This window comes from Lagopus muta, chromosome 13 (genome assembly GCF_023343835.1).
Source record: "Lagopus muta isolate bLagMut1 chromosome 13, bLagMut1 primary, whole genome shotgun sequence".
In the NCBI taxonomy this organism is placed as follows: Eukaryota; Metazoa; Chordata; class Aves; order Galliformes; family Phasianidae; genus Lagopus; species Lagopus muta.
This window is the reverse complement of record NC_064445.1, coordinates 9,177,824-9,205,023: the sequence shown is the minus strand read 5'-3', so window position 1 is coordinate 9,205,023 and position 27,200 is coordinate 9,177,824. Positions and strand designations below refer to the sequence as shown.

Sequence of the window (27,200 nt, the reverse complement as noted above, 5' to 3'; positions counted from 1 at the left end):
TTTCCTATAATGAACAGAGAATACTTTCTTCTTTTGTTAGTGTCTGAATAGTAAATCATCTCTGAAAATGTGTTTATTGGGAAATGTGAGCTGAAAATGGCCATGTACCAATTAAGCTAAGTAGACAAGGTAACAATGCAGATAGTTGGAAGGCAGGCATGCAGGGAACAAGAAGCAGCTTTTGTCCTCACATTTCTCAGTCCCCATAGCTGGGGACATTCAGCATGGGGTCCTGTTTGTGCAGCTCTGGCTGGGAGGTGCCACCCAGTGCTCACAGGAGCACCATCAACCAGTCCAGGATTCTTCAACGCGTTTTAAAACATAATGTTTTTGAATAAGGCACAGTATGGTCAATGATTTTATTTAGTGGGAAGTGCCTGGGGGAAGGCAGTAGTTATTATTCAAGTGGAGTATTCATTTATACATTATCTCTGTTTATATCCTGAAGATACTGTTCTCCTGAGACAAGCTGTCCTCAAAACACGTGGTATGAGCATTGCTGAGGCCCGGTATGCAGGATGTGCCAGCCATTAGCCAACCTGCATGTATCATAAGGAACAGATCCCCGTCCCTCAGAGATTAGTCTTTGCTTGCACAGACCTGAAAGAAAGCAGCCAAATCTCTCATTGTGCTCCAGAACCAAGGGATACATGTGTAGGGCTGAATGGGGAATTAGGCCGACAGCCCCTCTTCTTGTTTACCAGAGCAGTGTACCTTGGTGGAAATGTCCCCCATTCTGTCTGCTGGCTTTTGATGTTTGCTGACTGAGTTCATCACGTATGCAATACATGCAACCAGTGTATAGCAAAATCCTCTCTTCTGTTTAGTTCTTGGATCACTTGCTGGCTGGCATAGAAGATATATCTGGACACTGGGGACAGTATTACTGGAAAGACAAGTAAGGATTTGCCAAAATACAACTGTGTACATGTGTAGAAAAAAATGAATCTGGTTCCTATTCTGCAAGTTTCTGCTGTGGGCTGCTGAGCCTCATTCATCCTTGTGGCTCGGCACAGATGGGAAGGGGCAGCTCCTCCATCTGCAGCAAGGTGAGACCAGGCTCCTGGGGCACTGCTGCTGATCACAGCAAATCCTTTCTCCTTCCTTGCAGGAAGCATGTTGTTCTTTGCTCTAAAAAGACTCCTTTTTCCTTACCTACAGTGTTTGCCCGTTGTCCAAAGAAATTTGCTGGAAACACAAGAGCTGCAGGTGCCATGGTAGATTGTCCACATAGAAGAAATTATTGTTATTTTTAAATAATAGCTTAACCTAGTAGTAACAGTCTACCTGGTTTAATTCATTTACAGCTGACTTAATAATAATGACTCAGATTGTATCAGCTGATGGGTATTTTCTCAGAAATGACAGTGCTTGGAAGTGCCACTAGAGGGTATGGGAAGCACTGCTGCTGCTCCTTGCAAGTGGATTTCCATGGGGCTGAGCTGCAGCATCGCTGTCTGATACCAGCAAGATTTTTTCCAAATGTTGTGCTGCATTTTAGCAGAAAGTGGGAAGAAACAACTCAAGAGGGCATCTGGAAGTGTTTAAATCACTAAATCCTGTTGTATCCCTGGGGCTACTGCATGTACTTGTAGCACTTACTGGCCTTAGTAATAAATTTGGCACTTTGGGGAGTTTTTATTGTATTTGAAGATGTTTTAATATCTTAGCTTATGTACAGAAATAAGTAGGGACTGGCCTCTTGGGCAGCGGGTTTCTGGAAAGCAGGAAATGAAATATAATAAAGTATGAGGCAACTATGGACTGTGAAGCTGCTGGCTTGTTCAGACTCACAGTAGTTCTAGGGAGCAAAGGGCAGGAGGCTAAGAACACCTTGCTTTGTTCTCAAACAGGTTGGAGTATTTCAACAGCAAATATCTGCAGAAGTACCTGCTCCGAGAATACGACCAGCCCAAATCAAGCATTGTGCTTCTCTACGAAAAGCTGGAGCGGAAGCACGCCATCGAGCTGGCAGAAGCAGGGCAGCTGGGCCATGCCCCATCCCACCCATCCTTGCTGTAAGTGCTCCCCAGCCTGTCTCCACACATAGAGTGCCACTAAGTTGTAATAAAGCTGTGTCCCTGTTTGCGAAAGCCAGCAGATAGGTTTTATCCCCCAGTCGTATGCTGGAAAGAATCATGACTGAGAATTATTGAGTTTTCTCAAGGAAAGAAATCTTTTAAGAAAGTTATAAATAGATCTGGGAAGATTTAAGTAGCTCCTGGTTATTGGACGTATAGCTGGGGATATCAGCTTTGTTTTAGAGCCCTTCAAAATCACATTATGTGGAAGTTTGGTTTGCATGTGATTCCAGATAGCCAGATTGCTGTCTCTGATGTGTCACTTTCACGGAGTGCTATTTGCAAGGGAAAGGCACTTGCTCAGCTCTGTGGCTTCATGTGAAATAAATGAAATAAATCTGATGTGCTGCACACCAAGAGGCTGCCATTGTCCACATCCCTACCACCAGAAGGAGCAGTTATAGAATCACAGGATCACAGAATGCTTGGATTGGAAGGGACCTTACAGCCTCCCTAGCCTCAACCCCTGCCATGGGCTGGCTGCCCCCCACCAGTTCATGATGCCCAGGGTCCCATCCCACCTGGCCTTGAGCATCTCCAGGAATGGGGCACCCACAGCATTCTGGGCTGCAGCGCCAGGGCCTCACTGCCCTTGGAATAAAGAATTTTCCCCTGGCATTTAATCTGAATCTCCTCTCTTTTACTTTAAAGCCATTTTCCCTTTATCTGTCACTATCAGACCATGTAAAAAGCTCCTCTCTCTCTTTTTAATATTCTCCTTTTAAGTATTGGAACATTATGATGGTATTATTTAACAAACTTCTCAGCCTCCTCTGCTTCTCCCTGCCAGGCTGTTCCATAGAAAGAAACAGCATACCTTGTACCAATGCAAAATAAACACTATTCCAAGATTAGGAGGAGGATATTCACAACTGACTGGCGGATGGGTGGGCTCCATCTGCAGGGGCTTGCTATTGTTCATGTCTGCCTGTTCCACCTGTGGTACCCAATGGAGATACTGGGCATTGGTGACACACCAGGTGTGCACCTCCTGAAGTAGGGTGCTTTGGTTTTCTTTGCAGTAACAGTGAAAGGACTGTCATCAGAGAGAAGAAATCAGAGGATGCTCTGTGTCCGGATGGTCTGGAAGACATACAGGAAATACTGGCAAGGAACTTGTACCGAATCCGGAGAACGGTATAGCCCTTCCCTCCATCCGTATTTTGTATGTCCAATAACAAAAATTATTTCTGTTATCCCAGCAGCCTGAGCAGATGTTGTGAATATTTACATAATTACTAATGATGTGGCTTTGTGAGCAGAGAATAGTTGGCTGTGTGAAGCCAGATCTAGTTTCCAAGTCAGTGGCTCGTTTCTGTTTGCAGCATGACAGCTTTTGAAAGGTTCCCCCAGTCAGCCTGTAATTTCACAAGGTATTTTAGGCATCAGCACCAGAAGTAAGAAGAGAGAAGCACATGGATCCTCAGGAACCAGGTTAGCTCATTCAGTTACTGCAAAGCTCCTGGTTACCTACCAGAGCAGCATGGTTGCAGCATTACAGCCAACCCATGCCCCATCATCGTGCCATTGCAGCTTGGTGTGCTGTAACCTCAAAGCAAGACAGTAAACCAATACCATAATTTTTACTACCAATCTGGTACATCAGGGGGTGACATAAAAGCACTTGTTGTTTACAGAATATCTCACAAATAATCCCTCTGAGGTTTGACATAGAGCTTAGGAAGGTGCATTCTGATTGCTGCTCACGTGCTGATACATGGAGCCTTATCCTTAAAATCCACCTAAGCCTTTGTTTTGTGGATTATGCATGAAATACTGAGTCCTTGGGGATGTGGCTGGGGTGGGCATTTCAGCATAGCAGGGGCAAACACCCCCTTGCTGCCACTTAACTGAGCTGAGAGAAAGAATGAGATAAGGCTGGGCAGAAACCTATAGAAATGGTGGAATGCTCTCCACAATTCCCTCAAAGGAGGTGGTAGCAAGGTGGGGTTGGCCTCCTCTCCCAGGTAATTGTGATAGGATGAGATGGAATGGCCTTAAGTTGCCCCAGGGGAAGTTCAGGTTGCATGAGGAAAATTTCTTCTCTGAAAGAGTGGTGAGGTGCTGGCACAGGCTGCCCAGGGAGGATGTGGAGTCAGCATTCCTGCAGGTGTTAAGAAATACGGAGATGTGGCACTGAGGGACGTGGTCAGTGGGTGTGGAGGGGATGGGCTGATGGTTGGACTTGGTGATCGTTTCCAATATTAATGATCCTATGATTCTCTCTGGCCACCTCTGGGGCTGAGTGTCCCCGTGTCTGGGGGACAACTGAGAGCTGTCCCATGCTCACGATGCTCTGTTGGTGCATGGCAGGGCCCTGCGTACAGCAGGCACACGCTGCCCGGCGAGACAGAGCCTGTGGAGCAGGCCCAGGAGATCCTGATCCTGCAGCGCCGGAGCCTGCGGCTGGATGCGAGTGGGAGCGATGGGATCAGCCCCAGGAAGGAGGTAAGGGGGTGGGGATGTGCCCGCAGCAGCAGTGCACGTACTGCTCTCCATGGTGACAGAGGGACTGCAGGTATCACAAGAACCGGGAAAAGTGCTCTTTCCTCCTCTTTTCTTTTATAGACAAATAGTCCTCCTGAGTCCAAAATGGCATTCCAATGAGTAGGGAAAGAAACCTACCCAATTCCTGACAGACAAATGAGCCATCCTGTCTGCAGCACCGTTCAGCTCTTTGTAAGCCGAACCTTCCACCCACCAGGAAAATTACTGACTAAGCAAATATTATTAATTGAGCCTCAGTTTGTAGATTTAGATATCTACTTTTCCCATGTTTTCTTTTCTGGGAGATTTTGTGGCAGGCTGTGTTCAGTGCATCCATTGTCAGCACTCCAGATGCTCTGCAAACATTTAAAATTGGTGGGGTTTTTTTACCCCTAAAAATCCTTGTTTAAAAGGACAGAAGTGTTATTGTGAGTGCTCTTATTTATTTTGGAGGTGATTTTTTTGTTTTTAAAAGCAACTACAGTTCTGGGCAAACTCAAAGGAAATAAAATGGAAGCGTTGCATGCTGGATTGCTGGAGAGCCATGCAAATTCCAGCTTGGCTAGGATAGCTCCCTGCCAGCTCATATTCTGAGCAAGGGAAGAAGCAAGGTGAATGCGACGTCTGTGTGCCCATGGCTTCTGTTGGCTCCTTTGCCATTGATGAAAGGAGCTGGGCAAATGTTCCCTGTGGAAAGGTGGAATGGTCCAGGAGCAGCATGTGAGGAGCGGGCTCAGTCCTATAGGCTACTCTAGTCCTTTGTAACTCTTTATGTGCAGGAAATCCAATGAAGCCCCCACAATTTGCCCCCAGATCTCCCCAGCACACCATCAGTAGTGTGTGAGCCATCTTAAATTTCACCTCCTTCTTGGAGGCTCCATCACTGAGGAGAACAGGGTGACCTTTTGAGGAGATGCTTTATCTTTCTTTATTTAGATAGTGATTTTCCACGGCAGCACAAGATCTCCAGGCTGCCGCGGGCTTTATTCTATTCTGATTTCTTTGTTCAAATGCCAGTCACCGAGGAGCCTGCCGAGAGCTGCAGCGATGCACCAAATGCTACTGTTTCCCAGCCCTCCTTGCAGAAAGGTGTTCCGGCTCTTGCAAACAACTTAAAAGATTTAATTTGATCATTTGCATGCTGATTGGTACTTACAATTCAAAATAGATAGGGAAGAACATGGCATGTTCCTGTAGAACATTTGGTATAATTAAACTTCAAAAGAACAACATCAAACTCGCGCTGATTTTGAGCACATTATGTACTTTAAGGACATTTGATTGTTAACCCTTGTGCTGCCACACTCCTGCCCTCTGCTGCTCCCAGCAGTAATATTAAATAGGGAATCTGGCACCTCAAAAAGATCTCCATTTTTCTGAGCACTTAGAACTGGCCTTTCTGAGGACAGAATAATCTGGTGAACATTCCCCTTCAGGCAGATGCATGGGACTTGTCAGCTTCTGTCAGTGGTGCACAGTGAGCACTTGGGTGCAATGCAAAATGCCAAGCTGGTACTCAATGCAGCTGTCAAATGTAAAAAAAAGATACATCCAGCAGGGCTAGGGAGGCAATGTCCTTCTGTGTTTGGCATTGGTGAGGCCACACCTCGAGTGCTGTGTTCATTTTTGGGCTTCTCACTATAAGAAAGATATCAAGGCCCTGCGGCATGTCCAGAGAAGGGAAGTGGAACTGTAAAGAGTCTGGAGCACAAGTCTTATAGGGAACGGCTGAGGGAACTGGGACTGGTAGCATGGAGAAAAGGAGACTTAGGAGAGACCTCACTGCCCTTTACAACTCCCTGAAAAGAGGTTGTGGCGAGGTGGGGTTCAGCCTCTTCTCCCACATAACTTGTGACAGAACTAGAGGGAGCGGTCTCAGATGGGTCAGGGAGGGTTCAGGCTGGATATTAAGAAAAATTTCTTCTCTGAAAGAGTGATGAGGCACTGGAATGGGCTGCCCGGGGAGGAAGTGGAGTCACTGTTCCTGGAGGTGTTGAAGGGAAGGATAGATGTTGCAGTGAGGGTGTGGTTAGTGGGCATGGTAGAGATGGGTTGATGTTTGGCCTAGATGATCTTTTTCCAACCCTAATGGTTCTTGATTCTATAATTTGAGGATACCCTATCCCTGGGGGTGCCTGCGGTCAGTTTAGATGAAGCCCTGGGCAACCTGATCTGGTGGGTGGCAGCCAGCCCACAGCAAGGGATTGGAACTAGATAGTCTTTTTAGAAGCCTTCCAACCTAAGCCACTCTATGTCTCGCAGGAGACTTCTGGGAGTGCTCATCATATCTTTATAATAGCTACTTCTCCCTTGTCCCAGTCTAAATAAAGCAGGTATAAATGCTGAGAGACATCACTAGAATGAGCCTCAGCCCAAAAAGCAGCACTCTGAACCTAAAACAAAAAGTCAGGAGGGTGTGGTGTGACCAACACTTTTATCTGTTATCTTGAGTAACTGCCTCGTTTTAATTTGGATAGAAGTAAGACCATCCCCGAAAGTTATGAGATAATATTCTAAAAGAGCCTCAGAACATCAGTGTGATGTAGGGAGGTGTGTGATGGCAGTGCTTCCCACTGTAAGAGAAAAGCTTGTAGTACTAGAATTTGCAAGCAGAAAGAACACTGATAAAAAGCAATTTAAGTATTTTACATTTTTAATTGGATAAAAATAAGGCACTCAGAATTTCATGTCAAATTGATAAGCAAATGGTGTTTAAAATAGCTGTGAGTGGAAGACTGGGGTGGCTGGCATTGGAAACTTTATATCAGTTTCATACTCAATTTTTTGTAGTCTCTGAAAGAAGGGTTTGGCCTCCCAGGCTTTGAGTCAGCAGCAAAATCCATTCACCCCCATGCTGCACATTTTTCTATTCTGCATTTCTCCACAAGATGGAAGCATTACAACTGTGTTTGCAAACCAAGCTGGAAAACAAGGAGCAGAAGTAAACTTCCAGCCAAGGGCCCTGCAACCCTCCAGTGGTGCAATGTGTGGGCTGTCTTCCCTTTCCAGCCTATGTGAAAGGAAGCTTTTGCTATACATTCAACCAATTACATGTTATGAGCTGAGCAAATAATTTAAAAAATCCCTTTGGCTCCATAGAAACACTGCTTTTCCTGCTCAGCGGCTGTCAACATGTAGGGCTTTTTCTTTTTTTAGTGAAATTGATTGTTCTTTTGCTATTAAATTATGAAGCTGTAGTAGCTCAATTAGATTAATCTCGTAGTTTATTAGGGGCTGATTTCTTTCTTCCTGTATCAGCCAACACAAAAATAAGGGCTGCATGGAAATGTGTCCTTCTGTAGGCCACCACCAGCCCAAGGACCAGCAGTGGAGCTCCTCCTGCCCGGTGCTCAGCTTTGTCTTAGCCAGCACCAGTCCCTGACTAGAACAGTCCTGGCCTAGTATTAAATGTGGAGGTTGGTGGCCCTGCCTGTGGCTGGGGGCTTGGAGAGTGATGATGCTTGAGGTTCCTTCCAACCATTCTGTGATTCAGTCCCTTCCTGCCTTTGTCCTCACTATCTTCAGGTATCAATCTTTTGGCTTTACCATGGTGTGAGGTGGCTGTGGCTGTGCTAAGAACCATGCCAAGGGTTTGCCAAGTGAATAGGTGAGAAGCAAGGAGCGAACGACCCCTCTGAGCCAGTTGTGCCAGTGGTGCGAGTCAGATGATTTACACCGGGCTCAAAAATCTTGGCAAGGTTGAGAGGTGACTTCAGATCTGAATTGCAGCCCAGAGGATTAACTCCAAGGCACTATCTATTTCCAACAGAAAATTTGCCTTCCTCCGCCTAAGGACAGAATTCCTCCCGAAGGCCACTGCTTCCTGTGGCTGTGCATCACATTGGCTCTCAGCACTGTGTGTGTTTTAGGCTTGCCTGTTTTAGGCAAGGAGCCAACACAAAGTACCCTGGCACTGTGTTTTCTGAGACCCGGGATAGCTTTTATTTACCATGGAGCACCCAGAAAATCCTTGCACCTGTAGCCAGGCAACTTGGCTCTCTTTTCTTCTGCCAAAACACAAGTGCACTCCCCCAGAAAGAGCTTATTTGGAGCTGCCCATAAGCCGTGTGCGTAAATGACATACTGCCTTTGGTAATTATGTCGGAGCCCTTTCATGGAGCATGCTCTGAGCAGTATTAAATGCCTCTGGGAATGGCTTTCCAGGGAGCCAGGCTGCTGCTGTGGAGCCCGGGAGGCATTGTCATGAAAATGGTCAATAAAACCGTGTACAATGGGCAGAGGGCATCGGGTCCCTTGTTAAGGGAGGGGGGAAAGGGAAGGGAAACAAAACGGAAAGCCAGGTTGGGAGATGTCCAGAGTTATTTGGCAGTTCAGATTCCTGGCCCTGGGTGCCGAATCACAGCTGCACAAGAGGCTTATTCCCAGTTCACAGGAAAACTGAACAATGTGGGCAGGACGGTGCTACCTGCTGGTTTCAGAAAGGTGGTGGTGGGCTCGCTGCCACCTTTGTGCTGCATTTATGTCCTGGCCATGGGCTTGGTGTCCCCATCCTGGTCAGCTCCTCCTGCACTGTGCTGCTGGAGAGCTCCCACCAACCCAACCACGTTGGTGTCTGTAAATATTTCCCCTTAGAAACGCCTGCCATGCATTGGCTCTATTTTTAGAACTAGTTCTTTTTGTTTTTCTTGGCAAAAGTAAAACAAATGGAAGCAGAGTCCTTGGGGATTGCAAATGGCTTGTTTATGAAGCATGAGTGTCATTAACAGACTTGCTAGCAATCTTCATAAATGCATTAAAGCACTTTTCTTCCTTAATCACAGAAGGAGGGCTCTTCCCCGGTGCGGGGTGACTCCGATGTGCAGCCCCGGCTGTGCCGCTCCCTCACTGGTAAGTGGGAATGGGGGTCCCTTCTCACCCTGCCCTGCTGGGGGCATCTCAGCTGAGGATAAGGAGGGCAGTGCTTTGAGATGTGAACGCTGTGCAGAAAAGATTCCGAAAATTAACATCTTTGGTGTTTTTGTTTGTTTGTTGGGTGTTATTAAAATGCGCCATTAGAAACACTGTCATGAATCTCTGTTACAGAAGGACCAGTGGTTCAGAACCTCATGTGTTTTTGTATGCACAAGCTCATTCTTTAGACACATGAAAGCTTAGATTTCACGCTTTAAACAAATGGTTTAATATCAAGGAGTATAGCTGTTTAAAGTTGTAAAATGCATCTTCCCAAATGTAGAGGATGGTCTTGTTTTAGCCTTGAAATCACAACATTATTCAGTTTCCATCTCTACCAGAGATGTAGCATGTGGGAACAGGGCAATGAGTCTTTGAGTACTCAGCAAACACCATCAGCACAATCACGTCTGTAAGGGTGAGGATTAGAGAGCTGCCATGTTTGCCACTCCTCCAGGTGGCAGGAGGTTCCCTGAAGATTTTCAAGGCGAGGGAAGATGTCACACTGAGGGTCGTGGTCTGAAGTGATCACAGCCGTGGGTTGATGCTTGGACTAGATGAGTCAGTGGTTTTTTCAATATCACTGATTCTATGATTCCATGATTTGGTGATTTACTGCCTCCAAATATGGGCCAACCTGTACTGAGTGCCTGGGTCAAGCGTTAGTATACAGAGTATTTTCTTTATTTGTTGTATACTTGAAAAATATTTAAGAAAAGAGGAAGTATCTTTGTTTCCTTTCATTATTTTTTATGTCATTCCAATTCTGATGTTGTCTTTCTTTGCAGTTTTATTTAAAATTTTTAACTACAAACATATTAAGTAGAGAGTTGTATAGCTGGTGCTTTATCTGCACAAAGGTGTCTCAGTGCAGCTTTGCACAAGCAGGTAGAGGGAACACAACTCTCTGGCATTCCTGTGTTCGTGGTGTGGCCACCTGCTGTGGATGTATCTGTTTTAGTCCATGGTTTATTACAAATGTTTAAACATTTCTAAAATGTTTAAATGTTCTTGAAGAAGAACATAAGTGTAACCAGAACAGAGTGACAAAAATACAGCAATTCTGGGTTGTTTTTAATTATTTTTTACTACCTTCTCTCTTGTCAAGTCTGTGCCCCAGGGAACATGTGGGCACAGGGCTGACAGGGCTGCAGTCCTTGTGTCATGCCCCTGTGCACCCAAACAGAACATGGCATGGTGTTTCATTGATCCAGACACATAGCATATTTCAAGGTACAAAGTAGGGCTCACATTCTGCTTTTTCCCCCTCCGCTCATCTATCCAGACGCTGATCTTTGTCTTCTGTTTCATAATTGAAAAGTGATCTTTGCAGCAACATAGCTCATCCCCAATGAGCCAGTGGTCATCTCAATGGCTCTCATACTGCTTCATTACTGCTGACCCACAAAGGAGAACATCCCTCACCCGTGCCTCTGCTTTTCTCTTCTTGCAGTGGAGGATGAAGAGAAGGTTCGGGCTGTGAAGCAGAACCGGTCGCAGTCTGTGTGTGTGATCCCTGCCTGCAGCAAACAGGAAGGAGCAGGGAAAGATATGACTTCGGATATGTGATGCTGCTGGCTGCATCTCACTGCTTTGCAGGTGTCCATAATACAGTCTGCTTTCTTTTCTTTTTCTCTTTTTTTGAGTCTCTTTTTTTTTTTTTTCTTTTTTTTTTTTGTAATGGTGAGCAGCAACATGCTCTTAATGTAAATAAGATGCGTATTGAAAAGGACAGCATGGACTATGCAAAAAAATTCTGAGTGATCCCCATCGCATCATGCTCTCATTGTGCAGCACTATGTTTTGAAAGGGAACCAAGGAAAAGGCAAATATTGGATATTAGGAAAAATTTATTCTCAGAAAAAGTAGTGGGATATTGGCACAGGCTGTCCAGGGGGATGGTGGAGTCATTGTCCCTGGGGTGATGAAGAAAAGGGCAGGACGTGTCACCGAGGGATGTGATCTAGAGTAGTCACAGGCACGGTGGTGGTCGGATTGGATGATCTTAGTGGTCCTTCCAACTGCAATGATTCTATGATTCTGTGAAATGATGCACAGACAAGAAAGTGCAAGAAAAAATGTTTAATAAAATGGGATATTGGGGCTTCTCAGTAGTCAGCAGGGATAGAATAAACAGCAGGGAGCATTTAGATTATATGTTAGGAGAAACTTTGTAATCTCAAGGACAGTTTTATTAAACGGTGGAGCATGCTGCAGAAATGACAGCAGAAAGAGCAAAAAACCTCTGCTGCTTCTCAGGAACTGGTGAGTCCTCAGTGTGAGCATTAATCATGTGCATTCCTGAGTCAAATCCTGTTGTTCAATCAGGTGAAGCGTCTTAGCAGAGGGAACATCCCACAACAGCACTGGGTCTTTTAAGGGAAACTTATTACAGATGTGTTAGAAGGAGTACAAATATTCTTTTAAAATTTAGGAAAATAAAATGTTCTATGGAGAAGCCTGTCAGTTTTGATCTCTGGGGCAGGAAACATGCAAACTCTTGCACAAAGAACAGTGCTGGAAGGGGAGAGGGGACAGTCACTGACCTGGGGTCACTCCTCTCGCATGGTGCTGCAGCACTGCTACTGGGACTCAACATCTGCTCCAGAGCAGGCACTAACCAGTGCAAAGGTTGGTGCCTGCACCACGAGCTGGACTGCACAGGCTCTGAGAGGTTTTCTACTGCCATTACTGAGACTTTAGTGTTTGAAGAGGCTTGAATTAATGTCCTAATAAGTAGAGAAAGAGGTTCATATCCCTCTGCTGTCAGAAAAGGCACAATCCCTGCTGCAAAGGTGCAGAGCTGCAAGGATAGCACCTGAAGATGAGAGACACTTCCACATTTGCATCATTTTGTCCAAAGGTGAAGGTAAGTAAGTGTCCAAGCCTTTGCATTCTTATCCAAACCCAAAAGGCTCAAGTTTGGTACTGCAAACAGTGGTATTTTTCTTTCTCTTCCCTTCTTCTGCAATGAATCCAAGAGCATTTTTAAGTTGCAACAGGGGAGGTTCAGGTTGGATATTAAGAAAAATTTCTTTTCTTAAAAGAAGTGGTTTGGCACTGGCACAGACTGACAGAGAAGTGGGGGAGTCACCATCCCTGGAGGTGTTCAAGAGCTGTGAGGACGTGGCACTGAGGGACATGCTTGGTGGGCACGGTGGGGGTGGGCTGATAGTTGGATTAGATGATCTTAGAGGTCTTTTCCAACCTTAATGATTTTAGGATTCTATGATTTAATCTGAACAAGTGGCAAAGAAACTCTGAATTAAGAATAGAAGAAGTTATAGGAATTTGCAAACTTCCCTCCATGATATTTTTGGACCTTGGGAGCCAATCTCCTGTGTACATGAATGCTCATTAGGAGATCACTGCCTGGTACCCTGCAGCATTCACTCAAAGTTAAAGACACAAAAACATATGTTTGCTTTACAAAGATGTGAGGGCCTCATTTTTATTTGGATAAACTTCTTTAATACTGTCTTGAAATAAATTGATTAATTTAATTTAATTTCACTTGAAGGCTACTCCTGGCTGCCCAACACTGTAAATTTATCCAATTGCATGCAATGAAAATCAGCCTTGCATTAGTTTTTGTATATGCATATGTGTATACGTGCATATTTAACTGATTTTTGTATAATTCAGTTGTCATCACTCATTGTCATGAGTTCTCTGCAATACTGTTATGGCTTACCAAGGCCCTTATCGGGTTGCGGCTGCTTTGGCACATCTGTATTTCTTTGTAATACTGTAGTAAATGATAAAAATGGTTGGAAAAAGCAGGATGCTTCCAGAAAATGGGGTCTTTGCACTACCCGTATTTTCTCTGATGATGAAAAAACGGACAACCAGGCATCGGCTTGATCTTGCATGGATCCCAGTCCATTAACCCCTCCCAACCTATTAATCCCTCCCAATGCCGCTCTGCAGTGCTGGGACCCAAATACCTCTCTGGTGTATGAACCATTTGCTTGATCTGCAGAGAAGACAATATTCTGTGCAGTACATAGTTTCCCAATGAGTCACTCTGCCCCAAATTTAACCTCCTAGATTTTATGGATTTTTTTAAAGAAGTTTCTTTACAAAATATAATAGCACAGCCAAAGCTTTCATGAAGTATTTTCCAGCTGCTTAGTGGCCAAGCCTTCTGCCTAGTGTGTATTTCAGCCTAGCATACATTTGATAATCTATGCCAGTATCCAGTGTTGGTGGTCTTAAAATTCAACAACTGAGTGGAAAACTGTTAAATGCTTGGGCCTCAGAGCATGCCTAATTAATTCTTTGCAGGGTTTTAGTCCTTTAAAAAGTGTTTAAAACATGGATTCGCTGTATCATTGAATATTGCATGCTTCTGTGGAAATAAATTGCATCAGCTTGATTCCTTTGGTAGTTCAGAGAGTTATGGCTCTGCGCTCACTTGGGAAGTTTGCAGGAGTCTTTTGAAAGTTCAGGTTAAAACAGGGAAAAGTTGCTAATGATGTGGAGTAGCTCAGTGGCAAAGGGAGAGTCCAGACTGGCACCTGGGCACAGCGATCGGCCACGCTCAGAAGCGAGCTGTAAATCTGCCTTGCTCTCACCCCTACAAAAAGAATTTGCATTCAGCGTGTGGATTTTTTTTTTAGACTTTAACCAGAAAATCATGCTTGTGTTTATTTTATTTCATGACTGCTTAAAGTGATTATAACTGCTTAATCCTGGAAAGCGCTACTAACTCCTGAGAAGCAGGTGAGGCAAGCTGAGCTTTCTTCTCTCCTGCCATCAAGCACTGGGGTATCCCCAGAAACACCAAGCATCTTTCAACGTCTGGGCTTATGTGCTTCTTCCAGGAGAAATGTAGACGTGGATGGAGACAAACCAATGACTATGTTCTTAATGCAGAATTAAAGGGGCAAATGTCAATGCAAATATTTATTCCTCTCAGTCCATACCAGGACTTCTCCAGAAATCCCAAAGCAAGCTGGAAAGAGCAGCCACCATCTCACCTGTGTTCCCAACCTTGCAGGGTGTGGTGTGCTGTGCGTGGGTCTTGCCCATTAACAAGACTGTCTGTTGCATTGTATAAAATATGAACAAAGCGCTTCTACAAAAGGAAACAAAAAAAACGAATTCAACCTTCAAAACCAGAGTAGATCTGAACCTTAAAACTAATAAAGATGCTTTTCCTGAAGAGCAAAGGTACTACTTTTTCTATTAGTACAGTTCACAATACTTAAAAAAAAAAAAAAAAAAAAAAAAAAAAAAAAGTGTTCCTATTATAAGAATTTTAATATTATCTACTGCTTTTCTGCAGAGGTGAGGAACACATCCATGGGGTTGAGCTGAGGAGGAAGATACTCACTGGAGAGGCGCTCTGACCTTGCAAACTCCACAGCTGAAGAATTTGGAAAATGTTTGGCTGGGCACAGAGCAGCCCATCGGGAGCCAGGGCTGGGCATGGTGATGCTCTGCTGCAGCCACACAACGTTTTGCTGCCAATGGGACTGAGAATTGCACAGGATGCCTTCCAAATGGCAAACCATGCTAACGTGCAAACATGCATTAGCATAAACGCAGCACTGCCAAATACAGCTAGCTAAAAAGCACACACCTAAATGTGGAAGTGTGCATTAATTCCCCCCCTTCTTTCCTTTTCTTACTTTCTTTCTTTTTTTTTTTTTGAATATGCAAGTGCCCACTTTGTGTTGTAATTCCATGTGGTTGCACTGCGATCTGCGAGCAGTCCTCGCTGCTGGTATGTCATGCTGTGGTTTCATGGGGCACCCTCAGGCAGAACGTCCCCACTGATGGACTCAGCTCTGACCTACGCATCACAAAAATAGAGGGCAACCGATTTTCTTGGCCACTCCAGCCAGGTTTCACTGGTATTCCATGTTTGTTAAATGGAAACCAATTGAAATTGCACTTATTGGAGATTAATTAGGTGATAGATATATTGCACTTTGTATTTAATTAACCGTTTTGTGTTCAATAGAAGGAGGTCACTTTGCTGCAGTAGTTGTGTACCACTAACCCACTGTGACAGTGAGGAAGAGAGAACTGCTGTATTATTTAACAGCCACACCAGCCTGTGATATTTAAGAAACAGCAATACGGAAGGTATAATCGCTTATTGTAATTTGAAGTTCTTTATACTCAGGTTCATCAGTCCACGTGCACTGGCAGTTGCTTGAAAGTATAGTCAGAATTTCACCCAACTCTCTCCAGTTCCCTCAGCTGTGGGCAGCTTCTCTGCTATACCCACATGTGCACAGTTGCCTTCATTACACTGGTTTAGAAATTAATTTGGCAATTTGGTTGAGGAAGTCAGCGTTTTCCTCTATCCTCCTTTTAGGTGGGTCATGGCTAAGGCTGAGGTCTGAAAATCAGCACTTGAATTTTCACTGTAGTTTAAATTTCCTCCCCTAGGCTGCTGGCATGCCACAGGAATATAGTTATTGCCCTACAGAAATTGCAGTTTTACTGGTCTGGCATCCTGTTGCTGGCAGTGATCTACAGCAGATGCTCCAGCAGCAGACAAAAGCATTGGAAGCCAAATGGCAACAGAATTCTGCGCAGGGTTGTCCTCATGCCCCAGGAGACACTGGAAGGGGACTGAGTGCCATATACTGCCTGCCTTTGTGCAGCAGTAGGGAGATCCCCATTCCAGGTGTGTAGGAAGGATGTGCAGGTGCTGACAGCTGAGCTCTGTGCCTTGCTGGATGCGGACATGCTGATGTAACTGTGTGTGTGTGGGATGATCGCATTGCTCTGAGAGCACCGGGGTTTTGAGAGGGTCACCAATATTTTAATGCATCACTTGGACCCCCGGGGTTTGTATGGGCTTTATTCTGCACGGTGCTTTGGCAGACACAACTGAAGATAGCGCAGAGCCATGGGCTCTGGAATGGTGATATCTGTGGGCTCAGGTTTGCTCGTCCCATGCACAGCATGCTTTAAGCTCTCTCTCAGCACCACGAGTGCCCATGACCCGTGCTCGCTGCTCACCGCGCTGAAGTGAGCAGCCACGTGTTTTTTTGGAAGCTGTCCTTCTCTGTCTCAATAGCTGTTTGTCATGTTCCCTTAATGCCACAGCTGTTTGGCTACGCCAGGTCATCTGCTTTTATTAGTCCCTTTTCCGCCACCCCCTGAAACTCACACCGGCCGCCCGAAGATCCTTATCTGCGTCCCAGAATAGCACTTCTCTCCCTTCTCTTCCCTCAGTGACTGGGAAGCCGCAGTGTTTTCCCCTTTTTCCCCAAATTCTGCTGGGCCATGAAGGCTGGCATTGCTGCCCTGACAGCGGGCATCCTGGGCAGCACGGCCATGCTGCTCTTCCTGCTCGCCTTTGGGACGGACTACTGGCTGCTGGCTGCGGACACGTGCGGGGTCATCGGGGATGGAAACAACACGCACCAGTCCAGAGAGGTAAATACACAACCAGGTTATTCTAGGGAAGAGAGAGCTTTCGTTTAATTAATTTGCTCTACAACTGTTGAAAAGCGGCACAGCTACCTTCAATTTAGGTGTTGGCAGCTTCAGATCCATGCTTATTTGACCTGTTAATGCAAAAAGTCATCCTGAGCTCCCTTGGATGCCCCGTCTCTGGAGGTGCTCAGGGCCAGGTTGCATGGGCCTGATCCAATGGGGGGCAGCCAGGCCACGGCACGGGGTTGGGACAGGATGGGCTTTGAGGTTCCTTCCAACTCAAGCCATTCCATGATTCTGTGAGTGTTTTGACATTAAAAATGTCTGGAAAACATGAAAACAGTGCTTCTGTATTTTGGCAGATACGAATGTAAGGGAATGAAAGGCAAAAATGTAAGAGCTTTACTTGTTGACAGCCTTTGCCTCGAAAAACAAAAGATATCTCCTGATATTTTCTATTAAAAGATTTCTCTACCTCATTTGTTCTTTTAAAAGTAGCTCATATTTTAAAGTGTAGAGCTTGGCAAGCATTTACATCTGAAGTGAGAGAGCTGTGTTACAGACAGCAAACAGGAGCGAGCAGCAGGTGCATGGCAGAGCCAGCAGTGGTTCCTGCCCATCTCACGTGGAGAGGTCTATTGTCAAATTAGGATTTGTGTAGGGTTTCTGTTAGCAAGAAAGATGATTTTGAATGTTTCCTGTTTTTATGACAGGTGTTCTAGTGCTTAGTACTCCTATCACACGTTCATAGATCCTTTTGAAAGTGTGCTGTGAGCTGAACTTGCTGCTGTCTGCCTGCCCAAGCAATCGAAGCCGGCTGCATTCCCGGAGCCATCCGTTCTTCTGAAATATTTCTGAGCTGATCAATGCGTGGCCGCAATTAAAAAATGACAGGAGGTTCCTTGTTGCGTGCAGACTTTTTGTTACTCCAAAGTTCAATCCAATTAGGTTTGATGTTTTCTGGTGTGGTGAGTCACACTGGGTAAGCATCATGATGCCAGCAAGAAATGCTGTCATTTCAGAATCCCATTGTCAATTGTGGGGCACTGTTTGAGTCATGTTTCCAAATGACTTTTTCCACTACTAATACTACAGGAAAAAAAAAAAAAAGGAAATAGATAAAACTGCCTGGCAAAGGACAGCATCTTTTTTTTCTAAAGCAGTGCAATAGAACCCCAAAGGAGACAGAGCCACAGCCAGAGGAGTGCAGCTCTGGTTCCATGCTTAGGAAATGACAGTGTTAATTGTTTTGGATTTTGTTAGTGCTGCTGTCCTTTAGAGCGAAAGGCAGGGATGGCATGCAGCATGACACAGACACCTCAGAGGTGTCAGGAATGATCTTGGCCGTGTGTTTCTTTTCTGGTTGCTGAGGCATGATGATTCCAGTACCATCAGGAAGAAGTGGGCATTGCTCCTCTTCTTTTCTCTGAGCTGTTTTGTTTCTATTTCAGATGCTATTTCTATGATTCTTAGTTTAGGCACGGGTGGGTTTTACCTTATCTGTCTTTTTCTAAACTGGCAAACTCTATCCTGATGGATAAGAAGGGTTGTTATCTGCCATGCAGCAGTTAAATGTGCACCAAGTCTGCAGAAAGCCAGTGGGGTCTGCATGACACCATTGCCATAGCTGGCATTTTATCCTGAAAGTAAAAGGAGAATCAGAACTCTGAAAGTGGTCATAACTTGATCTGTGAGGACTTCAAGGTGAGGGAGCATCTCCCAATACCTCCTTGCTGAGTCCCATCTCCTTTCCCCAGTGCACTGCCATTCCTATGCAGAGCTTCTCCATCCTCTACAAAATAGAACTTTCTAACAGCTGTGTATTTTTAACCAAACTGAGCATGAGAAACATAAAATGGATTTTGGATATGGCCTCAATAATTTGGTTTTCAGTAATTAGTTTACGACTCGGCACTGCAATATTCTCCCTTCTGGAATGACCCAGACCTTGCATTTGCAGTCTGGTCTGTGGTTTGCAGTTAGACCAAAAAAAAGAGAACATTTGTCAGCATACTGAACTGGGCCATGAGAAAACTGGTGGGGTCAAAGAATAATTCCCATCTGACATCAGGTTATCATAATCTCTGCAGGTTCAGCAGCAGGAGGAAAGCAGGAAACTTTTGGAATGGTGAGCAGGGGCTGGGTGTGAGTGACAGCACTGGGCTGCCTTCTGAGGTCAGGTGAGACCTTGCATGGATCCTGCAGAGTGTGATGGCATCTGACCCGTTGTGTTGGTCACCTCTGAAATAGCTTACCTGGATCCACCTGCTTCCAACTGGTTACAACAGCAATAGTGCTTCCTTAGGGAAATTATTTAAGAAGTGGTATCCTTGGCATACTTTTCCAGCTCTGGCAATCAGTGCTTTAATGTCTTTGGAGTGAGAAGATTGTCTGTGAGGATCTGCGGGATCCTTTTTATCAGGATAGCTGTGATTATAGAAATTATTTCAAGGGACTAAAATATTTGTTTTGTAGCTGTGATACGGAAGAAAATTGAGGGCAGCAGCTGTCCCTTGACTCCTCCAAAACCAAAACTTAAACAGCAGCAATGAACGCACAACCATCCGAGCTAAACACGCGTGCTGTGACCAACCTCACATCAGCTTTTCCTCCACTCCCCACAGGCAGACACACTGACAGAGGCTGGGACGCAGATCCTCACTTTCCATCACGAGGGCTTCTTCTGGCGGTGCTGGTTCTTCGGCGAGGGCCAGTCCACGACCATCTGGACCTTCTGGTACAGTGAGTACCACGCTGTGCCTCTTGATGCTGCTGCCAGCCTGATGCCTCTGCACTGTGTTTTGTTCCACTGTTTGTTTTTTTTTTTTATTCTCATCATCCCTCCAAAAACAGCTAACTTGAGGCATTCTTCATGGGTTCTTTTTTTGGACTTGGATTTTGCTCTCATTGGGCACCATCACACAGGAACACCATGGTGCCAATTAAAATATCATCCATGAAGATCATCCACCAGCAGGGTTGACTTTGCTCCCATGCTCCATGATATTTGTATCCAGCTAAGGTGTGATGAATTTGAACCCATGCCCACCTTGTCCTTAGCACTGCTCTTCAATTCCTGTTTTTTACAGAAAATCGGTTTTACCCCCACCAGATCAGGCTGCCCAGGGCCCTATCCAACCATGAGACCTCTAGGTTCTCCCCTTCTGGTTGAGCATTTCCCCTCATACTGTTTTCAAGCTAGAAGAAGTCAGGAAGCACCCAGGAGTGGGCAGGGGTAGCCCATACAGAACCAGAACCAAGTGGGTCTGTGCTGGGCACACAAGACCTTTGCTTTCAGATCTTGCCTGTTTTGCTTTTTAAGGTCATAGAAGTCACAAACGTGAGGATTTCACTGCAAAGAAGCAGAGTGATGCAAAATCATTATTTTCTGAAAGCATGTTCATGTTTAAGAAAAAATCGAAGAAGGTGAAACATATTCAGAGGCAAAAAAAAAAAAAAAAAAGGTCTGCCAAGGTTTTCAACATTGCAAAGGCCCTGACCCTCTGCTCGCTCTGCTCAGAGATGCTTACAGGCTCATGGAGCAGCAGGATAACCCTACTGAGGGATGTGGCTGAAAATAATGCAGGTTCCCACAATCTGTTTATTCCCCGGTGGTTAAAATTTCAGATGGTTTTGCTGTCCCTCTGACCCTGACCTCTGTTTTCTGTAGAACTGTTACTGCCACTGTTCAGTAGAACAGCGCAGAATTTTTCACACGGAATTTTTTTGATGAAAAAGGCTGGAGAGAGGGAGCTTGCTATCTAACATTATACAGGAATACATTATACAATACTGTGTTACCTGAAGTAAAATGACTCTTTCTGATAGCTGGCAAATTTTTATTACTTCTTTAGGTATTTATTATAATAGGATTGATCATGGCAAATTAATTTGCTGCTCTCGTGGATGTAATAATTAATTCAATAGGTATTCCATAGTCAATTTAGCATGAACTAATGTCCACCTATTATAAAGTGTTCCTTTGAGCTGGGGAACATATTTAAATAAGTGTCCAATCATTAATTAATTCATTTAACATTCATTCTATTACTGTTAATCACGATAAGTCTCAGTGGTATTAATATTGATGGGGCACGTCCATTCTAATTGTGCTTTCCTTTCTTACCAACCGAGGAAAGGAAAGGTACCCTGGCTCTGGTACCCAAACCCCTTCTCCCCTTGCAGGTGGTTTCTGGAGCAAAATAGCAATGGGAATATTGATGTCAGTTTGCCATCTGAACAGCTTAACTGTAGTTTTGCACAAAATTAAAGCAAATCTTTTGTTGTTCTTTTGCAGCCAGCCAAGCGCACCCCAAGCACTGCATGCACGGCTACCTGTTCCCCATGCCCATCGTCCTGGGGCCTTTCCCACATCCCTCCTATGACACGACTGCAGGTGGGTCACTTCCCAGCTCCATTTTCAAGCCGTGGGGCCGGGAAGCATGTTGTGTGCTATGTGTGTCCTATTGCCAATCCTCATGGCCAACCATGACCAGGGAAGCCCCTTGCAAAGTGGCCTCGAGTGGCTTCCTGGGAGAGTGCCAGCATTGATTTGTTGCGAGACAAAATAAACAAACACTGGAAAATCAGTTAAAGACCAAATTGTCAGAAGATCCATCGCACTTATTTTTAATACCTCGAATACGACACAGTTGGAAAGCTCTCCTTTCAACTGGTTCCCTTTTTATTTATGTTTCTCTGTATTTTCAGAGTTCTTTAATGAATCAGCTGCTGCTAGGAATTTTAATTTGCTAAATTGGTGGCAGCAGCTAGAATTAATTCCATGATCTTTTTGGAAATGAATTGATTTCTTTAAATAGTGTGCATCACTCTGCATTGCCTCTGGGGATCCGGGGCAGGCATACTGCACAAACAAACATCTTGACCTTTTCCTTAGCCTTTAGCAGTACCTTTTTTTCTAATTTTTTATACTTTTTTTTTTTACGAGAAATTAATTAAAAAAAAAATATTTGTCAGTAGGAGCATGTGAGGGAGAGCATCTCACTCCTTTGCTGTGTCGGATCCCTGCCTCCAGGAGCAAGCTGAAATGTGAAATAGATGGCAGAAAGAGAAGCCCATTGTGGGCTGTGTATGGCAGGCACATGGGCAAATGTTGGCTTATTTTTCTGCTTAGGAGGGAGTGGTACAACTCCAGTTTTTGAATGATCTCAATGGTAAACACAGGGATTTTTCTGTGCTAAATAAAGAGCCCTTCAGCCATCTGTCGCTGCCCATCAGACTGTGCTATGCAGCCTCTGCAGCTGCCTCCAAAATGCCTTTTGGGGACAGCCCCGGTGCTGAGGCTGCTGCGGTCCTGCTGCTGAACTGGTCTTGATGAGCTCATCCCTGGGGAGATGGGGACACGTTGGCACCAGATGAGGACGTGATGGCATGGACATGGGGACATGTCGGTATGGAGCTGGGGATATCTCAGCACCCTCATTCTGGGAATTGGGATCTGCACCAACCACACTGCAAAGTGTTGGGCAATGCGCATGGAGCAGGCTTTTCTGACATACACTTTTATTTTATTCCCAGCCAGTCCATACTCAGATGCAAATTATGACAAAACAGGAGGCTGTCCAAGAAGTGGGTCCTCCAGCTATTACCTGCGCCAGAGATAATTCTGCCTTATCTGCATCCTCTTAGGCTTCCCTGAGAGAAATGGGTGACGGGAGGTTAAACATTAAAATGAATTCTGTGGTTTTGGAGAGTTCAAGATACTTATCTCTCCCTAAGTGGCTCTCCTGACAAAATGGCTTAAAATGAGCAAAACGCATCTTCTCTGTGTCATTTTTCTTTCAAGTGTGAGTCATTTCAGCACTGCTGTTTGCTTATGCTCAGCTCAAATCTCTCTAACTTGAGCTTCTGAGCAACAAAAAGCAATGGGAGCAGTGGGAGGAGGTGGTATGAGCAGACCGGACAAACTGGGGGAAATGGGAGAAGGTTTGGAGAGTTTGTACCTGAAGAGCCCTCACTGCCCACACCTGGGGCTGTCCTCCCTTCCCACATACTCTCTGGTGTGGTCTCCTTGCAAATACTTTCAGCCCCATGTTCTCCTTCCAATCTCATGTTAGATCATGACACACAGCCCGAACTTGCATTCTGCACCCACACAACAACATACTGGCTACAGCCCTGCTCAACACCAGCAGCAGCTCCCTGCTGGAGAAACTGCTCATGACCCCAGTGCTCACCATCATTTTGTTGCCCAAGCTGGCATTGATGGAGGAGTTCCTCACAGCCTTCTAAAAGCCCAGCTGAGCTTCCCTTCCTTTTTCTCTGACTCTTCTTTTTGGCTTTCATGCAGTGTACAGAGGCTTCTGGACGGCGTTCATCATACTGGCCGTTGCTGCTGGCCTGGTGGGAGGACTGCTGCTGGTGTGTGGTGTGCCCTTTGTCAGCGCCAGGTCCTACAAAGTGGGCGGCGGGTTCCTGATAGCCTCAGGTAAGCCAACAGTGGAAATCAGACACACGGGACAGAAAGGAGTGTGCACAGCCTACTGCACGCAAAGGAATGGGGTGGTACCCAATGATGGGGAGGCACACAGTGATGAGTGGCAAACAGTGATGTGGTGGTCTCCAGGCATGCTGGGGAGGGATTGGTTTTCTGATGGCAGCAGTGGTGAATTGGAGTAAATGTTCCCCTTCCCCAAGTGGAAATAAATTTCTATGCTGAGCCAAGCTTTAGAAAGATAGTTCTTAGTCCTACAGAGCCTGGGAATTGGGAAACATAATACTTTTTTTTCCCTCTACAGCCTTGTACGATATCCAGAGCCTTTTTATTTGGGTAATGTTAGTAGTTGCATTTATCCCAGGCAGTGATCAGCCACACTCTTCTCTGCCAGTGTGCCTTCATATTTGAGCCTCTTCTGTCCTTGCTCTGCTAGAACCTGGAGAACCACCATGCAATGAAAGGCATACCCAGCAGTTCAAAACTGGAGGCCTGGTTTTTAATAAAATCTGTAAAGATAAAGCAGTGTCACAGCAGGAAATGAATTAAAAATAGGCATTGATTCATAATCCCCACTACCACTACAAATTAGTCCAGTGAATTATCACTTGGGCCTTTTCTGTATTTGAGAGGGAATAACTGGAGAAGTACTTGATTTATAACTGTGACTCAAACTTAGAAAAAAAGCTTTTTTTTTTTTTCCCCACAATGCAAGCAGTTAAAGGTTGGAGCTCTGATGAGTGCTGCCAAGTGAATAACTTTGTAATGAACTCAAGCCTTCCTCTGAAATTAATTTTGCTTAATTATGGGCGCTGCACCAGGTTCTGATTCCTCAAGCACTGAATGAATCAAACACAAGCTAGCATGTTTTCTTCCATTTTGGGCTTTTTGTGAGCTTAAGATTTTTGGACTCAAAAACATTCATGAAAATGACTTAACAAGAGAAGTCCCAAAATGAAGTCTGGAAGAACTCCACTCACATTCCCTTTATTATCCCCTTATTTTCTTTTACGTTTTTTCCCCCCAGTTATTTAGCTTCCTTTCTGTTTCACAGGCTCTTTCCCATCTCCATCTTCTCCAGATGTACTAATAATTAACCACGTGATTCCACCTGAGATGGTTGTTAACATGAAGCTAGATTGCATCTATCTATTTGACTAAAAAATCTGGGAGGCACTAAATCAATGTGGCCCTACCTGCCTCTGCTAATTTGCTTTGCATTTTGTCCAATTTTCCATTTGCCTCTGGGTCCTCAGTTATTGAAGTAAGCCCAGCAAGCCTGTGGGTATCTGCTTATCTCTCTCTTATACAGTTTAATAAATGCTCAGTTGGGTTTAATTTTTTTTCTAAAGGTAAATTTTATGTGGTTGCACATGTAGAAATTTCATTTGGGAATGCAAGATATCTTGCTCTCAGACCTTCATTAGGTGCCAGTGCCTTCTGGTGATCAGTGCTGGCAATCTGATGTGTGCATGAGCTGAAGTGGCTGAGATAGGGCTCAAGCACCCAAACCCTCCCCAAGTTATGTTTTTGATCTAAATGAAAGCTGGAATTATGCAATATCTTTTCAGGAGAGTTCACTTAGGGTTTCAGCTGTTTCTTGTAATTTTTCTTTTTTGTTACTGAACTCAAGCTTATCAATCATGCTTGAAAATAATGTCCAAATGGATGCAGGATGCACCCCTCATTATTTCCTCATCACCCCTTCTAAAAACTGCCAGGTGACAATACACTTAACTAGCATCACAATGACATTAGGCAAATGCTGCATCGCATCTGTATTGAAATTCCTGGCTTGTATTCCCTTGTGCTCCTTGGTTTCCTTTGGGTGTTTTAGCAGCCATGCTTACAAGTGAGAATAGGCATCACCAGTGTTGGGGCAGCTCAGCTGCTGGAGGGAGGAATTGTCCTGCTGTGTCCTGGGTGATGCTAAGGAACACCAACAGGAGCTCATCACCAGCTCCCCTGGAAAGGCAGAAATACTGGTAAATATGCAATCTATGCTTCTTCCAGCCACTGTGGTCCCCATGCTAGTTCTCCAGCACACCTGGCCCCAAATCATTTCAGCAAGTCTCAGGCCCTCTGTCAGCAGCAGAAACTGATGGATGGGGAAAGGCAGCTGAAGGTCATTCCTCCATTTCCTTATTATGAACATCCCAAAGAGGCAAACGAGTTGCTGATTGTCAAAGTTCATTTTTCTCACAATTAGGAGATTACATGCAAGTTCAGGAGCTTCCACAGAATAAGAGTTAAAGACTGAGTTCACTCACCTGTCCCTACACTTAAGGGCTATAAAGGTATCATAAGGATAAGAAGTGAGAGAAAGCAGAAGGCAGACTTCCATTCACCCACCAGTAGGAAGCAGCTCTCCCAGGTTCAGGTGGCTTGTAATTAGCCCTGGATGGAGGAGAGACTGAATGCCCCACTCCAGTCTGCCAGCAATTTGCTCCTTCCTGCAAGGTGCTACTGATCTCATCAGTCTGGAGACTGAGTTTTGCAGTTAATTTTTTCTGTACCTGCCTGATGAACGGAATCAAAGAGGCATGCTGGGTTTGCTGCTTGACAGAGTGGTACTGAAAAAAAAAGTTTCTTTCAGTTTGCTGACCAAGATTCCAAGAAATCACTTCCTGCATTTAGGAAGCTGTTTGGAGCAAGTGTGAAATGAAGATGTCTTGCTGCTACAGCTGCTACAAAAAGCATCCAAAGGTGGTGACTTTTGGTTTCCTTTTCTCACTGTGGAGACTGTATAAATCCCAGGGACTCCTTGCAACTCCGGAGTGATTATTCTAGGAAAGAAATCACTTTGCGTTTTCTTGTCATAATGTTCTGAATTTTGGTGCCAAGTCTGTGGCTGTGCCTTCACCTCCACCACCTGTTTAATGACAAAGCAGTGACATTCTTTGAAGATTCCCCAGGAGCTGCACAGGTGCAGGTAGGCTTTGGTCAGAAAATTAGCCTCAGATAATCTGGTTTGCCCAGGGATAAAACAGCAACAACAACAACAACAAAATGTTACTTAAAGAAAAACGGAAAATTCTGGAAAAAAAAATACCATACCCATGTCCTCTGTTCCTCTGGGACTACTTTTTTTTTTTTTTTATTTGTGTCTTTTATGGTAGGTATTATAAGTTAATGAAATATAAATTGATCTTTAAAAGAGCACTTTTCAAGGTTCAGTTGCTATCTAATTAATTTAATTTTAAATTACATCAGTAATAAAGGCTTAATTGCCTTCTTATCAATATATTGTATTTTGTAAAGAACATGTGACTATTTAAGCATTCAATCATTTTCTTAAAGTAGAATAATTGGTATTTTAAACGTACAACTATCATATTAAGTGTAAAATATTTATTTGTGCATGTAATTTCAAGTGGTATCACAATCTCAATGAACATGCAAATGTTACACCAGCTGCTGTTTAACTCCTAGCCTGCCTTTGCAGTGCCCATGAGGACTTGTCTATGGGAGGGAGAACGGTCTGAGATAGCAGAGTGTGGTGATGTGAAGTGTGTTGATACGGTTACACAAATTTTTGATTTTTAAGATTCAATTCCCAGTCCTAGGGCATAGGATGCAGTTTAATAAATATGACAGCTCAGTATGAGTAGCTTCAACTTCTATACAACTGCTAGTGAGGATTGAGGAATGTTTTGGACCCTCATTCCAGGCTACAAGATGTGAAGCAGGATGTTATAGCAATATGTGCTTATATCACCATGAGCAGAAACACAGCCCAACACTGCTGTGTTTCCTTCAAGCAAAGTTTCACTAAGCTCCGTTCCTAAGCAGATAGATCAATGCCAAGCCATACCACAGCCTTTGCTTAGCATGAAGGCTGGATTTTGTAGTGCATAAGCTGC

At 44.6% G+C, this 27,200-nt stretch overlaps 2 protein-coding genes across 4 annotated transcripts in view; both read left to right on the top strand.

Moving 5' to 3' along the window:
* The window catches only part of LOC125699692 (sodium/hydrogen exchanger 2-like), a 36,724-nt gene extending 20,216 nt beyond the window's left edge, over positions 1 to 16,508 (top strand). The window contains exons 8-14 of one of the 2 annotated variants that reach the window (XM_048959513.1): positions 828 to 898; positions 1,854 to 2,018; positions 3,104 to 3,218; positions 4,395 to 4,529; positions 9,350 to 9,416; positions 10,933 to 11,078; positions 14,770 to 16,508. In XM_048959513.1, coding sequence (XP_048815470.1) covers positions 828 to 898; positions 1,854 to 2,018; positions 3,104 to 3,218; positions 4,395 to 4,529; positions 9,350 to 9,416; positions 10,933 to 11,048 — 669 coding nt within the window. In that variant the 3' untranslated portion in view covers positions 11,049 to 11,078; positions 14,770 to 16,508. Of the gene's footprint in view, positions 1 to 827; positions 899 to 1,853; positions 2,019 to 3,103; positions 3,219 to 4,394; positions 4,530 to 9,349; positions 9,417 to 10,932; positions 11,151 to 14,769 lie in introns of those variants that run through there. The other variant, XM_048959512.1, reaches the window with a different exon arrangement.
* A 101-nt stretch (positions 16,509 to 16,609) lies between these two features.
* Positions 16,610 to 27,200, top strand: part of LOC125699693 (transmembrane protein 182-like) — a 214,441-nt gene continuing 203,850 nt past the window's right edge. For both annotated transcript variants that reach the window (XR_007379654.1, XM_048959514.1), the window contains exons 1-4: positions 16,610 to 16,883; positions 19,508 to 19,625; positions 21,181 to 21,279; positions 23,194 to 23,331. Coding sequence is in view for 1 of the 2 variants with exons in the window: in XM_048959514.1 (XP_048815471.1) it covers positions 16,731 to 16,883; positions 19,508 to 19,625; positions 21,181 to 21,279; positions 23,194 to 23,331 (508 nt within the window). In the remaining variant the exon portion in view is untranslated. The remainder of the gene's footprint in view (positions 16,884 to 19,507; positions 19,626 to 21,180; positions 21,280 to 23,193; positions 23,332 to 27,200) is intronic.